Here is an 18478-nt window from a genome sequence, read left to right on the forward strand (position 1 = left end):
GTCTCCTTATAATGTAAATTTTATTAATGGGATAATTTTTAACAGAATTTTCACTCGTTATGTTAGTATTTTTTCCGAGAGAGTGTTAAATATAAGTTTTTACTTGCTACAAACTTCCATTAGAAATGGTATGAGGACTTCTTTTTCATGCCTTTATTTGGTATCTCCTTTTGTAATTATGTATCACAAATTTCTTTCTGCTTATTCGTGCCATGGCGTTTTACTGAAATTTATCAATGAGTCTTCTTTCCGCATATTTACCTCCAATGTGCTTCTTTTGTGCAACTCGTATTTATTTCAACCTGTTTCGCCAAACACAATGAGGAACTTGCATGGGTCGTAGATTGCTCTAAAAACTATTTTGAATAAGTCAAATGGATACATTAGCTCGCAAAAATTCCTTCAGTTTCTCCATTCAACATCAAAAGAAATAAAAAAATTGCATTTAAAATCGAGAAAAATTTCTCTGAGCCGACCACTGCGCGAAGACACCCGAGCGTTGCCGAGGCCAGGCGTGACGTCATAGGTGCCTAAACAACCGTAGGGAGTAGGGAAATACGCTGAGCGCATGGTGTAAAATTTGTTTTGAGGGAGTATTTAGCCGCTCATCGTCACTTTATTTTGTTCTTTTATTCTTGGGCAAGTTTTCCTATTGCTATTGTGCCTAGATTATTACTTGGGATATTAATAATGCGGCATCGGGATGATGAAGTACAAGTGTTTCATTTCGTGTGTTTTGGTTATCAGAAAAATGGATGATAACGTTGCCACTCGTTCGAATAGTACACTTGAAATTCATCTACGTCTACATAATACCTCGCAAGCCGCCTAAAAGGCGTGTGGCATAGGGTGTTAGGACACCAGCCTTTTCTTAGGACACCAAAAATTGATGCCACGACCCTCATGGAATTTGTTAAGACAAATTATTGCTATACGTCGGCGGCAAATCGAGTTGTAAAAGAAACTTGTAATACTGGAGGATAACGATCGTAAGCTGTGCTGTTGGCATTAGAGTAAGCTGTGCTGTTGAATTTGGCAACGCCGGATTAACGGAGAAGGTAGTCCTATCCGTCCTACGGTACGAATTCATAGCAAAACAGTCTGCACACAATCCACATGTGAGATCGCGAATCGGTTCCGCTGCCAACACGCACACGTAAGCTACAACCTATATCAATAATATTGGTAAATCCATAAACAATATATTAGCATATACCATAAAAATATAGTGGGAAATAGGCAAATACTCTTATCAAAAACTGGATGTCACTATCACATTCTTATATTCATCACGTACAACTTACAATAACAGGACTCGTTATGATGAAACAACTATTTATTCACTGATTTAAACCCTTAAATTAGCCCACACAAGTGACACAGGTGACATTTCTCACCACTATTCGTTGAAATAATGGAATAACAAACTTCACACACAGTTTTTATTTCAATAGCGTGATCGTGAAATGTCATATCTACGGTGAACAACGGAGATTAGCACGCCACTGACAATTTTTACACTACTGTTAGACATTTATCGATAGCGTAATATCACTTTTTACAATTCAATCACGATGGAACACTGATAACTCTTGGCCGATATTTTTCAACCTTGTCAAACTTTGTGCATTACAACCACTGGCACTGTGATTATTAGCAGTTGCTTAACGGGAGATGTCACGTTGAAAATAACACTATTTTGGCACAAAAATGTTCCTAGATGTCTCCAATCAGCGAGCAAAAGTTGCATTGACTGGAATTCATCCCATAATACAAGCACATACAGTCCTAAACGACGAATTCTCCGGTACCTACGAATAAACGGATGAAGTTATTGTATATAAAAGCTAAGCGGACATTAGTAAACATCAAAATCGTTCTAATTACATACTTAAACGATATGCCGTCGATAATATCAACTTACAATTAACGTATCCCCCCTCCAACGGCCGTGGCTCAGACTCCTACAACGATGTTATTTAGGTATTATCAAATTTTTGGTTTAACTGCTCCAGTTTTATATTTTATGCCCTTACTCAGATATTAATATTATAAATAATGCAAAATACGAGGGCTTCCAAGCCTCTATCGTCGGATATTTATCTTTAAATATAAAATAATCAACACGTCTAACAAACGAAGCTCTCACAACTGCTGGCAACTATTACAAACAATCACAACAATAGCTTCGCGTGATGTTTAGGCACCTTTGACGTCATCGAGGCTTCGTCGGCAGTGGCTTGGGGGGTGAGGGAGTTTTTCCCGCGCTTTAAAATTCGTTATATTTATCATTAAATATCTCGCGAACGAAAACTCAGATTTACATGCGGTTTTCTTTGTTGTATTCAGAAAATAATTTTCTGTCCGCTTATGAAATAAAAAAAATTCATGCAAGTTCCCCATTTATTTTCAATAAGCTATGTATGCCTAACTTTTTTATGATTAAATTTATTACTGCCGAGCACTGAATATCAATAATGGCAAACCCAACACAAGATTTCTTATGGAGTGTCTACTTTCAAAAAATTCATGATAATTAATTGTGTTCTTTAATGTTTCTGCGAAATAATAAATACTATCAATGTAATTACATGCCTCCAATCTGGCCTGTGTATTAGCAAGCAAAAAAAAACGGATCAATATTATAAGAAGTACCAAAAAAAACCGTAAGGGAACTGCTGCCTCCAGCCTTACATGTACCACAAACTTTCTTTTAAAACTCCAAAAGTGAAATCAGCACCTCGTTTCGGTGGCAAACAATTGTCCCTCTTTGGACTAAATCCTATCGGATGCGGTTTTTCCCGTAGGCTCTGTCCCTTCTCGGCGGCAAAGTAAAAGCCTAGCTCGTTCCATGTTTTTTTATACACCCTATTCGCCTCCAACAATCTCCTTGAAATATTCCGCCGATCTCGTCTAGTTTGTTGTCATGACTCCGCTAATCGTCGTTAGCTTTCTCTTGTTATTTGGTGCGCTGCTGCCTCATTCCAGGATATATTTTTTTCCCTAAATTTACCCCGCCAGTTGGGCACTGTAAAAACTTGGAAACCCAACTGATATTTTCTATTGCAACTTAAGCAGTAGCAACTCGGCAGGTTCTTCACAGTAATCTTACAGCCAAACAATATAACAATTACTTCACATACAACTTTTAACAGGCGAGCCACACTCTAGTTACAACAGTACTAGGCTGTAACACCGGCCATATACTATATGCATTCTTATAACTTATATGCATTCATGCATTCACTCACAAGGGTCTAAGAAAATGACTGATCTTCTATATTATTTCTACTGTATAGATACCTTTTTCTCAACTTATACGCAACCAAACTCCACAAATGAGGTAACAAAATGCACAGAATTTATCAGAGAACATGCGACGGCATATTTTACTTCCTAAACATTGCTATTGCTTCCTAAAATTGGTTTTTAAATAATAAAAAAACGGTAAATATTCCTGACGCTAACGGCGCACAAACTGATACATTTGTTCATTTGCAACAATATCTCGCATTCTTTAAATAACTTTTATCAAAATGCGGCTGATTCCACATTCAAGTCTCCTGTTGATACGTAAGTATAAGTCATCATGTGCGTTTAACAGAGGATAGTGTAATTACTTGCAATGCTGTGTTTAAAGAGGTCCTCTGACCTAAATTTGTACATGAACATTCCATGTAAATTTGTACATAAGACCCTGCCTTTTTTTCTACATTCTAAAATTAGAAACGCGCCTTTCCCTCTCTGGACCTGCATTGAAAAGAGCGGGGAGCCCGCTGGGAGCGGGCGCAGCACGCTCGTGTAACTAAAAGCCTTTGATCGTTTTATGAAAGCATATATCATATATTATGGAAATTGTATCACCTCAATAAGAGCAGAAAAATGCATATTATTCACCTATCTGATTACCTACGAAAACTATTTTCTGTCTGGTTATAATAATAGGAGTATGTAAAATAGGAGGATTCTCGGCCGATATTCCAAGTATTTTCAATATTCCAACGTAATGTCAGGAAAAGTAGCAGATATATAGCATAGATTAGTGAATACAGAGGAACAAAGAGAAGCACCCACAATGAAAACAGAGCAGTAAAGAAGTTCTACATAGAGTAAACCAAACTTAGACGTAATTGAGAAAGTTACGTCTCAGTCTCAGCACTGACTGAGTGACCGGTATTATAGCCTTGTTGCTGCAGGAATTAATTAAGACAACACACAATAAAATGATCACGACAAATTTTCACTCTGAATGCACATGAGCTCGCGCGCAACATTTCAAACCTTACAAATCAAGCATGAGAAACTGTCACCGAACCGAAAACTTCATCATTGAAAAAACGAGAAATCGAGGTTTGTTTAACGCAAACGCTTTTCTACTCGTAACCAGGCTTCAAGTACAGCGTAAAAGAAAAATGCGCCTCAATATATCTCCCCCGTTCAAAATGTTCCGCACAATCAAAAGCCGACTCCAACAACCTTGCTAGGCCACGGGAGAAAGATCGGTATCTCTTGGAGGAGGCGTGCGTGCTAGTGGTACACAGAGAATTGAAATTTATGCTCTCCCCTGCGAACAAGCATATACACATCATGTGACTTCATTATTGCCCTCTGCAGTGTAGATAAACAGGATGTCAAATAGTGGTTCAAATTGCTTAACGACCCGTAGTCATTTAGCAATTGCTGATCAACACATCCAGCTCAAACTTACATATGATAGATGAGTATGTTTCAATTGGATTTCATACATCTAAGCGAGAGGGTGAGAGCGCATCCATTGGCTAAATTTCCGGCATTGCACTATTTGACTTATATTTAGTGCAATGCCGGAAATATATGCACCAAGATGCGGATGAGTTACGAGCGCCGTACATAAGAAAAATATGCCCTTTGCACTAACAATTATTAGCACATTTAAATATTTCATTCCAAACGGATGAAATCACAGGAATAAGAATTGAGAATTCCTGGGGTCGACAATAACCCATATTCCGACGCTAACTCGTCTCTGGTTATCATGGAAAATTTGACAATAATAGGATGATTTAACCGCATGACGAGGATCATCTGAGACCTCGAGACGCCGATAATCATGGATCCCTTAACACAAATGACATCTCAAGATACATTTCATCCAACAGAACTTAATGCTAATAGCAGTTAAACATTCATTTAGAACTTCATTCAATTCAGTTGATGACAGAAATAACCTGGAAATAGCCAGAAATAACCATTCGATAGCATTTTACGCTAGTCTGTATTGCTCAATTACAACCACCTTGTCCTGCTTTAGAGAACTAACGAAGAAGTAAGGCAAAAAATATTATTACCCTAATTCTAACACCGATGAATAAAATTGGGGGTGAATATCCATAAACCGGGGGACAATGCTGACGACTCGTAATACAATGCTTAAAATCTTGTACATTCATTGAATACAAGCCTATAAGATTGTACTTTCAAAATTTGTAATTATTAATTTAATAAAACAAAAACTTGGGAAACCTCTCGGAATGTTATAGCGATGTGACCATTAAATTTCCTTTCCCCATAAAGAAGATATTCATGTCTTAATTGCAATCTCCGATGTATCTCTTCGGCTTTCAAGTCTCATAAAAATGACTTGCAGAGGCGTGATTGCTTAAATAATGACGAAGGTCATCCCAGGTCGTCACACTCCGAATACTCAGTATGATTACCTGGTTCCGCGTTCCAATGGCAACTGAGAAGATCGCTACACCGACGCACTAAACTTTAAACATTGTAATTTCCCATTATTTTGCATTATTTCTCGAAATTAATTTGAATTCGAAGCTATTCGATTATTTATCCTAGGAAAACTGCTATTTCATTTTACCGATGGCTTAATACGAATTTGTTAAGCTATCTGCACCCCCGTTTGGCTTAGTATCCATAACAAGTACGTGAAGAGAAGAAAATATATGATTAACACAAAAAAATTGATTTTTCCCAATAGAAAAGGTATAAATTTTACTTAGCGAACTCAGACATAAGAGGAGCCGCATATTTAATTGCTGTATCCCAGGAAAGACAACATCCCAGTTTCATGAGCAGCTCGGCAAATACGCAGACGGCACCGAAACCTACAGGTACATAAACTATTTATACACTGACTATCATGGAACCAACATAAATGTTAACGTTTTTAAACTTGTTTTTAACTCGTAGTTAGAATACGACCGTGATGCAAGAGGCGACTATCTCAGTATGCAGTACGCATGAACATTTTAAAAAATACAAAACAAAAACCAAACTACCATGTAAACACTTTCGTATAATCGTAAATCGTATCGAGAAGCTGGTCACGTAAGAACGTTTTTGGCCAGCACAAAAAAATGCAGAGAGGCGTGAGAGCAGCTTGCTTAGCTAGGGGCCAACGCCTGTTAAGCGACAAACTTTCGGTGGAATGTTCATGAACGAAGATGCGTATAATAAAAAAAAGACCGTTCGGTATAATATCTTGATACTCACGCCCCCGAGTTTCAGGGAAGTACCCTTATTATGGCCCAAATGACGCTAGGGAGCATTGAGATTTTAGAAGGCCTCGACCAAAAAAAAACTCCGTAACAATGGCGGTAAATCCAGAGTCGAGCACCGATGAGACGGATTTTTCCTCTGGTCATCCGAGCACGCACCGCGCCAATGACCTTTCCAGCCGGGACTAACAACCCTTGAGAGGTTACGTATGGAATTGAAGCCATTTAAAGCTGATTTCCAGTTCTCCCCCCCACAGCAGCCAGAGGGAGCAGAAAAAGGCTAAAGGTCGACCTGTTCCACGACACGGCGGTGGTCGTAGAGGTCGGGAGTGTATTCAAAGCAGCAGGGTGCTGTCCCCTCCAACGTATTGCTATTCAGCTGTTCGACCAGGAAAAAGGGAGGAGAGTCTGTGACGGAAAAAACGCGTCTTTACGGGGAACAACACCCCACTTAAATTGACCTCTGCAAGGCATTCTTAAGCCAATGAGGAGAACAAATCTGTTCATATACGTGGTGGTGGCTTTTTGTAATGGTGGTGAGGAGAGAGCTGCTGAATTACGCACTAATATCATGAGCAGCTCAATTTCCTGCTACAAAATTGCAAAACTGAATAAACAACGAGCTATAGGTACCCTATATAGTAGGTAACTAAACGAAATGTGGACTGATTATTAAAAGAAATCATATTAGAACGGTAATTTTTCACATGGAGTAATGCCACACACCCAATAATGTTCACTTTTGCAAAAATGGCAAGAACTATTTACCATAATTCAATTAAATACACAAAGCGTTCGCTCTGTATCTTTCTCTAAAATTTACTGCAAACCTGAAACATTGACTACACTTTGTCTGAGATTGATACACAGGCAGAACATGGACTAACATGGCCTGTCAGGCCTTACACGGTAAAAACGAATAATTAATAAATTTAAAGAAAAACTTTCCAATAATCTAGCAGCATTCATCCATATTTAATTATCCTAAAAGTTATTTTAAAAAATATACGATTTCTTTATTCTTTGTCCGATTCCCCAGCTCGTTGAGTCCACCCTTTCGAAAACGGCTATCACAACCACGCCCAAACAGATGCTCCAAGCACCCACTGTCTCGCCCAAATTTCCTTATACTTCTTTTGCCCCTCCTTACCAATTCTTAAAATAATACGAAAACCTCATAAGTATTTCGAGAACATCGTATAAAAATATAGAGAGAATTTAATAAATACAGTAAAGGGTATGAACAATTATTGCAGGTGGATGGGTGCAAATAACGAAAAAATCCACAGCTCTTTGGAAAAGTCTTCCAAGTACAACGACCCGAAAGAGGGCTAACTTCAAGAAAACCAACAGAAATAAAGCAAAGCATCGAAGGCTTAGTTAAGGTGAGTGAGTAAAATTATGATAGGCCACCTCTCTGGTCAAAAATATTTTAAACGGATTACAGCCCGGCTAAATAGGTACCAGGAAAAATAAGTTTAAGGCAATTTTGAGGTATAAACATACGGCAAAAATTAAAATTGAAAACATTAATCACGATGAAAATTATTTGCTTAATTGGAATTTAATTTCCTTTCATGACTCTACCGTAAAATGATAGTTTTTAGTAGAAACTATATTTAATTTTATCCAGGTCATTTATAAGCATAAGAGCATAGGTTTGAATCTCAGTCGGTAATACCATCGTCAGAAGACGCTTCACTCCCGCTCAACCGGTCTTATTTCGCGACAAATTAGTCATTTAGAACTAATGCTTTCATATGGAAAAGTTTTGTGTATTAAGGTGACTTTATAAACATTTTCCTGCGAATCACATCTGAAGGAAAACCCTTTATATACTCAGTTAAGAATATTTATACTTTTTTATATTTAAAATTCGGAAAAAATGTTATAGAAGGTCTTAAGTTGATAACATAAAAATTGAACGAGCAATTAGTTGCGGAAAATGGCAAACTATGACCCGTTCAGAAGAAACGATGCGTCCTCATAATTATACAGCGTGTTACACTGCCATGCATGACGCAGTCCTCATTGTATAGCGTGAGAAATATTCAAAGCAAAACATTTAAAACAATCAATAAGTAAGCAATTAATTGCACACAAAATGACGGCGGAATTCGTTCATTTGTAACCGATACTTAACACTTTTGTACGAGTGAAAGGAGATTGCAAAAGATTTGGCTTCCCATAAGGACCCCACGTTGCAAATCTGAGATGTCGAAAATGTTTTGGAGGTCAATTGGATGTGCACCAAATCCCTTCTTTTATGAATTGGCTCAATCATTTATTAATAGGGTGCATTTTTAAGAATGAAAGCACTGAGGCAATGAAAGATGACATAGCAGTTACGTTGCCACCGTTAATAGACCGTGATGGTACAACAAGTACTAAGAGACTTTGTACCATTGCATCAAAAAAGCAAATATTCTGAACTATGTAGCTTTTTTGCAGAGGTCAAAGAAAGCATGAACCCAAAGTTCGACACCAGTGGATAAGAATTTTTATCGATGGAAAAAGCGCATTTTTAAGGCCTTTACAACGGGAAAATGTAACGAACAACAATGTAAGATTATCACAAACACCCATTCCTGAATGGGGGCAACCTACCCAGTCGGGACTCAAACCCACGGCCTTAGGTTTGGCATTCGATGACTTAACCCAGTCATGCGAAGCGCTGAACAGCGGAAAGCGGGATTATACCGGGGCAATCAAAGAGCTCAAAGCGATTGCAGCTGCGTTTCTTTCACTGGTGGATTACAGGGTTAGAGCTGATAAATATTTCAGAGAAAGATATATGATGGTGAGATGACACCAGTGGGCCGAAATAAGACAACATTCCAGGTGGGAAGTGCTGGAATGATTCGAGGTGAAGAAGTCAAGGACAATTCCAATTATGAAGTAATGAGCGTTCTAGATTATTCCGTACGGTAATCTATCTTAAACGATTCAAGCACCTTCAGACGATTTTTTTCTCGTGGCAAAATATGTAATACCGTTCGCAAAGATGACTATGCTATACGCTGATGAATTTCCCTCGATCGATACGCCTGGCGATGGGCAGTGACCATAGGAGTAATGTCGGGGCAATCACGACAGATTAAAGAGCCTCTTGGGAGTTGCTAGCGTGCGCTGCAAGGACGCGCGTCCTCAAAGAGCAGTGACCCACTTCGCACACAATATTTTCGTTCCTTTGCCGGCGTTCACTTTTTTCTAAGCCGCACGAGCGCACGCACGCACGCTCCAGATTAAAGTGCATTTTTCCGCTCATTAGACTCAAGTACCTAACGGGCGATGATAAGCCTCCGCGAATGGGAGTGTGCTTGGACGTTCGAAGCTGGGTTGGTTGGTTCTCTCGCTCCTTCCAATGGACAAAGGAATATCTCTATCTTCTTCAACCATGGTATTTCTCTATCAGCGTTTTCGCAGCTCAAGAGGAAGACCGAAGGCTCAGCCAAGACAATTTTCGGGGAAGAGAACAACAGAAGGGGTACTGACTGCACTTCAATTAATAGGACGTGCAACTCACATACTAATAGTCTCCATTCCTAGCGTAATGTTTCTTTACACTAATAAGATCGTCTTGAAATTTGGAGCACATAAAGCTAATTACATATAAGACTCTAGTCAATGATTTCCTCTATTCACGTGAATTGCGATGAGAAAAAATTCCCCTGGACAACGAATCGAATCTCGGACCTTTGGCGACTGGAAAGCCAAACCCAAAGGTCAGTCGTTCGATTCCCAGACCATGGGATTATTTTTTCTCAAGGCAATTCATGTAAATTTTGCCGCCGTTCACGCAGCAGGTTTGTAATAAATCACAATTCCATCTATCTCCAGTATCAAATATCCCCCGCAGTAATCCCTGTCAGAAGTGACAAGTTCAACCTGGGCATGGGGAAAATCATGGTGATGCGCAAATTTAAACATACGTTAACGAAATGCCTTGAATAACATGATCTAAGAATTGCGTAAAAAGGTGGACACACGACCGTGCCCCTTGCCCGGCAGAATGATTTCGCCTTCACACGGATTCAGCCGGCGTCCATCATGCATACAACTCTCCGGCATAAAATCCTTTACCATGATTTTCAAATGACGATCCGTTAATTACCATCTCGCGATAAAAACCTGAAATATGTCACTTTCTCAGGGATATCCGTTGACTAGGTGGTCGACTCGTCAGCCAGAGAGAGAGATGAATTTCAATTTCACATTCCGACGGTTTACTCCCGCATGGGATGCAGACGAATGGCACGGACGAAATTCCTAAATTAATCATCGTTCCAATCACTGCATACAGAGAAAAGGAAATCCAAGAGGATCCTTTCTAATGTAATCCGTGCATAGCAATTCCACAAAACCAACGATGAGGATCCACATAAAATTCAACGATGACTGACGGAAATTGTTTTCCCCTAACACGCTCGGGTTAACTTTCTTTCGATTGCACTAACCATCAAATTCAACATCGGCTTAACTTTCATGCGAATTATTTATAATGCTTTACAAATTTATGAAATGACTGCCATAGTTCATAGATTGAAATTGTGAACTTGACGCTCGAGCCAACTTACCAATTAAGATAAATCGATCATTGTTAGGCCTACAAGAGGCTTAGAAACTTTTAACGTTTAAAAATAAATAGTATTTAAATGAAATTTCAATGGAATAGGTTCAGTAACCCTGATATCCGCAGTGAGGTACTTTTTAAGGATATAAGACAAAAGTAATAAATCCGATAAATATTGCTCCAATGCAATATTTTAATGGAAATGATTATTCTCCACGAACAATAATCTTTCCAGCGATTTGATAGATCATAATTGAATCTAGAAAACGCATTACTTCGTATTCATCATTCAGAGCGCAACATTAAGAGATATTATTAATTTAAGTGAATTCGAATCGGAATTTTCGACATACCTAAACAAATAGGATCCAACCTATTTGGATAACTAGCTGACGTTAATTGATTATGTTCATCAGAATTTCTAAACAAATTATTATACTTTCTTGAAACGAAGAGGGAAAAGAAAAGGATCAGTACAAGGGAATTTCGATACGATCAGGAGGTTTATAGACAGTCAAGAGTCAACCAAGTGGTGTAAGAAAAAAGGAGCGTTTCCAGATATAATTAAATAACAGTCATAGATCGTGGTGATAACAGAATGCATGTCTCTACTGCTCGTTCTCAGTTTCGAAAAAATTAGTATAATTTATCGAAAACGATTATTCTTTCCGTCTGGCCAGGTAAAAACATTCAATGTGGAACTCGGCTACGTAGCGTTTGATTCATTAGATAATACGAGCACACGCTTTGAAAGTATGCCCTTTAATGCTGACGTAAGTAGTAGGTATGCAGGGCATGCTCAGAGGTAGCGAATAAGAAAAGGTGGCTGGGATGTATGAGAATGTAGAGGTACTGAGGAAATGACTGATGGCCAGAAAAAGCAACTAAAAAATAATGCCAAACTAGCAGACGTGAATATTAATAAATTAAAATGGGAACAATGGCCATAACATTTAACTAAATGGTGAAGACTTTAAATACCAAATTATGTATTTGAGGGTAAATACCCTATTTATATTTTGCAATTTCATTTTTAAGTACGCGGCCATGAGTAATTTCCTGGTGGTAGTTAAGTATTCTACCGATTAAAGTAGGTTTCCATTGAGTGCTTGAGAAGAATTCCGTGAGCCTCCCCTTCCATCATGCAATTCCATCTTCAATTCTTAATTAGACCTACTCCCTTTCATTCTATCTAAAAATCCTATTCGCTTCCTTCCTCTACCTCGTTTAGCTATCATTCTTCCCTCTAACACTGTTTTCAACATCCCCTCCCCGCTAAGTACTCGCTCCATCCATACCTTCTGTCTCCTCGGTATCGCATCTAAAAGCTGCCTCTCCTCACCCACCACGCCCAGAACTTCGTCGTTCAATTTCTTGATATTATACCGAAAAGCCATATATATCCCGGTTTTCATGACTTGTAAGATTATCATTACCCGTAAAGAACTTTGATTAAAACGGTGAGAATAAATGAAATACAATTACATACAAGTTGCACAAAAGGGGACGTTGGTAGGATGAATTCCACATAAAAGAACATTTTTATAAAAAAATGTATTGCATAAATAAAACAAACTTGGGTACTCAGGACAAGGGTCAAAGTCCGAGCAAATCATTTCATAAATATTTTACTAATAGTCAAATGTAACCCGACCACACAACGAGGATTAAAACTTCACAATAGCGAGGATGGAGAGAATAGGCCACACAAATCCTTACCAGGGAAAAAAAACCTTTCCCCTACCATCGCCAAGAATTTATAATTTTCGCCGCGGATAACTCGAAGTGGGTGTTTGAGGGATTCTTTCAGAATTTTATTACGCTTGAGTGAGTAAACAAAAATAAATCAACGAACACTGCCATCGCACATTAAGTATTTTTGTTAAATTACCCTGAGTTTAAATCACTTGCACTACAATCCCTGAGCTTAACAGTCGTCAACTACTGCTACCCGAATGCATCCACACGAACGTCAAAAATTTCGTCACCAACAGTACCTATTGCTTGGAAAAAAAAACGAAAATTTTCCACAAGTATCAGATAAAAAAGAAATGAGACAAAATTATATAAAAAAATAACTAGTCTTTTTTACACCATACACATGCATAAATATTAGGAGTGCACACGTTTAAAAGAAAAAAAAGTTTATAAAAATAAGAGGATGGTGAAATGAGGGAACGGTTTCCTTCTTTCTGTACAAACTGACGCACTCTTGATAATAACGTGAACCGAGATGAATACATTTTGAGACATTGGAAGTTGTTACTTTTTACAAACACAGTTTTTCTTCAATTACGCTCAATTGCAATTGAAATCTAAGAATGTGTTCAGCACTGCTAAATGTAGTGCCATTTTCGTAGGATTGAAAACCGAAAATATATACTGACATTAAGTGATCGCTAAAAATATATATTCTGAAGCCTGATGACTCATGAGAACGATAACAAGATTGGATGATTTCCAGGGACAACTTTCACGAAATAATCACTTTCGTGATTATAATTTTGGATTAAGTACTCATTTTAAACTCAAAAGCGAACCCAACTGCACTCAATGAGCACTCCACTTTATAGCTATTGTTAAAAATAATAAGCAAAATGTAATGAAATCGCAGAATTATTCAATTGGCAATAAAAACATTCAAAGACAGAAGTATGTGGCAGAAAAATGCACTAAAAATGTCAAAAAGCTCGATCATGATAAAACACGTAAAAATAATTAACTTATCCCAAAAAAACTGAAACGTCACATCGTTTTCTAAAATTGAATAAAACACTTCTCATGAATAATGCAATCAAATTTTAAGGAATTTGGTTAGATCAGACTGGAAAGATATTGATACGGTCATATTCTTCATAATTGAACATTCCCTGTGCTTTCCTGGCAAAAATAATTTCCGGTTTTGACGGCAAGGCCACAAGTCAATACGGAAAAAAATATTCATGACGTATCGGAGGCCCTAATAGACAAACCCAAACATCTCCCAGAGTCCAAAATGAATGATGGGAAACAGATTGGACTCATTACTCACAAGATGAGGTTATTTTAGACCAAAAAGAATTTTCTACGAGTGAGCCTTCCACAAGACTTAAGGACAAGCAGTAATTAATGACCTATTTATCAAATGAGAATGGTCGAAATTTGTAACCACATAACCTTCATCGACAGCTCAAGGACAATACTGAAATAATTGCTTTTACCGAAAGACTATAAAGTGAAAAATTCTTCGCAAAGCTAATGGATTTTCCAGCAATATTTCTGAACCTTAAACGCGACGTTGACGAAACGGAGAGTCAAAAAGTGAATCTCAACCAGAGTGGCTGAGGGAATTAGACCAACTATTCACGAAAAAGAATCCAGGGATAGCAGTGAGTGGAAAATGTGCAGAGAGGACGATTTGAGTACAAACACTGATGCCCAAATGAGGAAGTGTACATACGCATTGAGAGATATCAAAAATATGTAATTCACCTAGGCACACCCATATCATTTTTGAAACACGATCCACACAGAAATCCCTCCCTCCCAAACCGTTTCTAAATCAAATTTTTGATCATTTTCACAATCATTTTTTTTAAATTAGGATTTGATGTTTTACCGGGGATATAATGAAATGAATCCATCGAGGGAAATGATACGCCTGATCTGGTAGGAAGCCCGAGAAAGATTCATGCCTATTTTCTAGTTTCAAAGAACGTAATACCGATTCTACGTCCATAAACGAAACAAGAAATATTTTCCCTTCTTTTTCCATTTTCAGTCCAGCCGTCGATTAGGATTTCCAAAAACCTTCCATGCTAAATTACGTCTCATTTTCATTTCTTCCTCAGTTATGAAGCACGATATTCGGTCCCAATTCTTCCCAGCCATATACCAATTCGAACACAGAAGACACTATCTCCATTACAGCAGCGTTACACCTATAACACGCCATCGAAGACTGATGTACTTTTTCTGCTGATTCACATTTAAGGTAATATGCTGGTTCCATCGGAGTGATGATTAGCCCATTGAGCACACTGAAAATTTCCCTAATTTTTTTACTACCAATTTCTTAATAACAGCACATCAACACACTTACATCAGGCTCGAATCAGTGGGAAGCGTGATTACCGAGTATAAGGAGCTGATAAAGCGGTCGAGAGTTCAAATTCGGTTGTAACACAAAATAAACAACGGGGAGAGGAAATGGCCCAGTTCCACTAAAAATTCTTGAAATTCATACTTCTGTGACATATTTCTACGATAGCACTACAATGACTCATTTAAACCAGCCTCCAGGTTAAATCAACAAAAGAATCCATCGAAAATTTCTAGCAATCGAAATAATTCAGGGGCTTGTACTTCTTCTAGGAAGACTCAATAGACTTGTTTAAAGTGCATAAAAATCCCGAATGCCTCAGTTTAGTCCTCATAGCTCTAACTTTTCTTGCCCTGGATTATTTCGAGCGATTCAATCGTAGGGAATAAACTAAACGATGTTTACTGAAGCCAGAGGTGGACGCATTTCTATTCCCGGAAGAGACGACCTCAAGGGACCCAAGCCCCGCCGACTCAAGCCGATCAGACGCATGAACCCAACCTCGATCGCACTCACGAATATTTCCATTCCGCGGTAATCATTACATCTGGTCCCCGAATCCGCGCAGCTCCGCCGGACTGCCGAAGAGGGAGAGGAGGATCCAGATAACCTCCCCTCTCGGGGGGACCAGCCACGCGGGGGGCTCTAGAAAGGCAGACCAACAGCCACCCACCGAGAGGGACCCCACCCTCCGCACAAACCCAACACCCATCGCGAACCCACCCCTCCATTCGTCCACCATACGAAACGCTACCCATCCCACCGCCGGGCCCTGGACCGCCTCCTCCCCCCACTCCGACACCCCAATCTCGCTCCCCTCCCCCCACACCACCGCCAGATCCCCCTAGAGCCCACCCCTCCCCCACCTGCTCCAGCCCCACGACGTCCGTCCGAAGTGAAAGTTCGCCGACAATTGGCCGCGGCCGACACTCCACGCGTTGCCTGCCTTCCGTCTAGACCGACAACTCCAGTCGTCACAAACACACACACCGCGTCACCGTATTCGCACACGACACCAGCCGAGCCCGTCGCGAGCTACAGAAAAGAGATACAAAATCGTTTACGCTACCTAGAACCGCCGACTGCGTAAACATCCTTCTCCGCGCGGACGGAGACCAGACTAGAAGCCCTCCGCACCAGTTTGGGGGTCCTTATCCCGGCGTCCCGCAGAAGGCGACGCACCCGCCGAGGAAGAGAGAGAAAGGGTTGGCTCAGAGGCAAGACGAGAAGACACACTCGCTCATCGCGGCTGGCGAAACCCGAGAGGTCCTCCCTCGCCGTTGGCCGCTCGACACGAGAGATCCGCGCTGTGGAGAAGGCGGGAGAAGACGCTGAGGCGGTCCGGAGAGGAGATATCCCGCCCCTGAGAGAGAGGAAGCGGCCGAACACGTGACCCGGCAATCTCTGGAATCTTCCGCCCCTGGTGGATTCAACGTATCAGTCCACTAACCTCCTACACGGGTGTGGCAGGGCCCCTCCAGTGGAAAACCCAGCGGAGAAAGAGAAGAGTACAGGAGGCCCCTCTCTTCTCTTCGATCTTTCCACCCCTGTCGCCAACCGGGACCAGTTTGCAGACTAAGGCAGTAGGCGTGGCAAGGCAGTCACAGCGTCGGCGGCAACCTTGAGAATATTGCTCTCTTTTTGGCCGAGTGAACACACTTCTCCGCTCGCCCATACCCCTCCACCCCTAACATCCACACACACAAAACGCTCCGATCGGTAACACAAGCCGACCAACTCCCCAAAGGACTACCCGCGCTCTCCGCTGGACGTTAAGCAGTTCGAACTCTTCTCCCCCGCAAAGAGATACAGTGCGCCAATCTACGAGTGTGACTCCCCGGACCCCAAAATAACCTCCCAACCAAAAGTGCACCAGGGATTCGAATGAACGTGAGGCCTGTTCGGACGGTCAAAGTTGAGGGTGTTCGCTTTCGGGACTGGGTGACGCGCGATCTGCTCGTGTGAGTGATTGGATCCCCCAAATACCCCCCCTCGAGTTCGTTCCCCCGTTTCCCCCTTATCGAGATCCTCCATTGAAGAGAGGACGCTAATCGCGTAGTTAAAGAGAAGACTTCATCTCACCTCAACTCCAGAGGGGTTGACGAGAGTAAGAAAAGACCCTTAGTGGTGAAAACGATTCATTTGTTGGTTTTGTTTGTTTACGTTGTGAGTGTCGCGATGTCGAGAGGCACAGTTCTCTCCATCGCCCTACTGGCGCTCCTGCTGACGCCACCCACGGTCGTGTCAGCAGCGGGGAGTGTCCGTGTCAAGGGTTCCCCAATCGCGTCCTCGGCTTCGACGTCGTCCGCCGCGACGCTGCCCGTCCGCGGGCCCGCCAGCCTCAACGGAAGCGTCCTCACGCAATACCAACAACAACAGCAGAGGCAACAGCTGCTCATGCAGCAGCAGCAATCCCAACAAAACCAAACGACGGCCCAGGAGAGGTCTTATGGCCGCGGCGGATCCAGGAACAGGTAAGAGAGATTTTTCAGTGATGCTACGGGATACTTTTTTTAACTTCCAGACTTTCGTGATTTTCTAAATAAAATACTAAAACACCTAAGACCTTTAATCGAAGGACTAAAAATCATGGTTAAATAAGTATGCTATGTAATGTTCCATGACCTGTTTATTTAAGGTTCCTACCGGTTTTAATACCTGCGCGTCATTTAAGGGGGGCCAATAGTTAACTTAGAGTTAATAACTTGAAAATAACCCACAAGGCTTGAAACCGGTCAGACATATATTAAACAGTTCGTGGAATATTAGGAAGTGCATTTTCCCTAGCCTATGAGCGTGATATCTGATATATTAACAAATATGAGAAATGAAAACACCGAAACTTACTGTTATTTAAATATATCTACTCGTGATCGGGGTAGCAAGATATCCAAATAGTATTGTATTAATCTCGTAATCACTCGAACGGCGTAGTTCATTCTTCCGTAATGCATAAGGCGACTCAGCTTCTCAAATACGAATTTTAATTCATCAGGATATCACGATTATTCATGTTTTCTAACGATCAAACTATAAAACTTGGAGGTACCTCCACAAAAATTTGTCAAATTGTATTTCGAATGAAATAGTTGTACAAACTTTGCGGACATGGAGGACACTTCAAAATGTGTCTACTATATTCATTTTAGAAATTCCTCGATAATTTCCATAAAAATGTTTAAATTCTGGCCTTATATTCATTACTTGGCCAAAGAAATCGAGCGGATGAAATTATTGTGTTCCGCTCGCTCGAGCCCGACCCAAACTAAATAACGCCGTGAGGACTGTGTCAATGAAACCGTCGAAAACGCTGAATGAAAGTCTTTCCCA

General features: G+C 40.4%; 2 protein-coding genes across 2 annotated transcripts in view; one reads left to right on the forward strand and one right to left on the reverse strand.

The window, feature by feature from the left end:
• Positions 1–18478, reverse strand: part of LOC124158984 — an 801817-nt gene that overhangs the window by 498580 nt on the left and 284759 nt on the right. The gene's annotated exons all lie outside the window — the stretch shown is intronic.
• Positions 16077–18478, forward strand: part of LOC124158985 — a 279907-nt gene continuing 277505 nt past the window's right edge. Inside the window, exon 1 of the mRNA XM_046534438.1 lies at positions 16077–17622. Within this exon, the coding sequence (XP_046390394.1) occupies positions 17327–17622 (296 nt within the window). The 5' untranslated portion in view covers positions 16077–17326. The remainder of the gene's footprint in view (positions 17623–18478) is intronic.

Source organism: Ischnura elegans, chromosome 5, assembly GCF_921293095.1.
Source record: "Ischnura elegans chromosome 5, ioIscEleg1.1, whole genome shotgun sequence".
NCBI classification, from domain to species: Eukaryota; Metazoa; Arthropoda; class Insecta; order Odonata; family Coenagrionidae; genus Ischnura; species Ischnura elegans.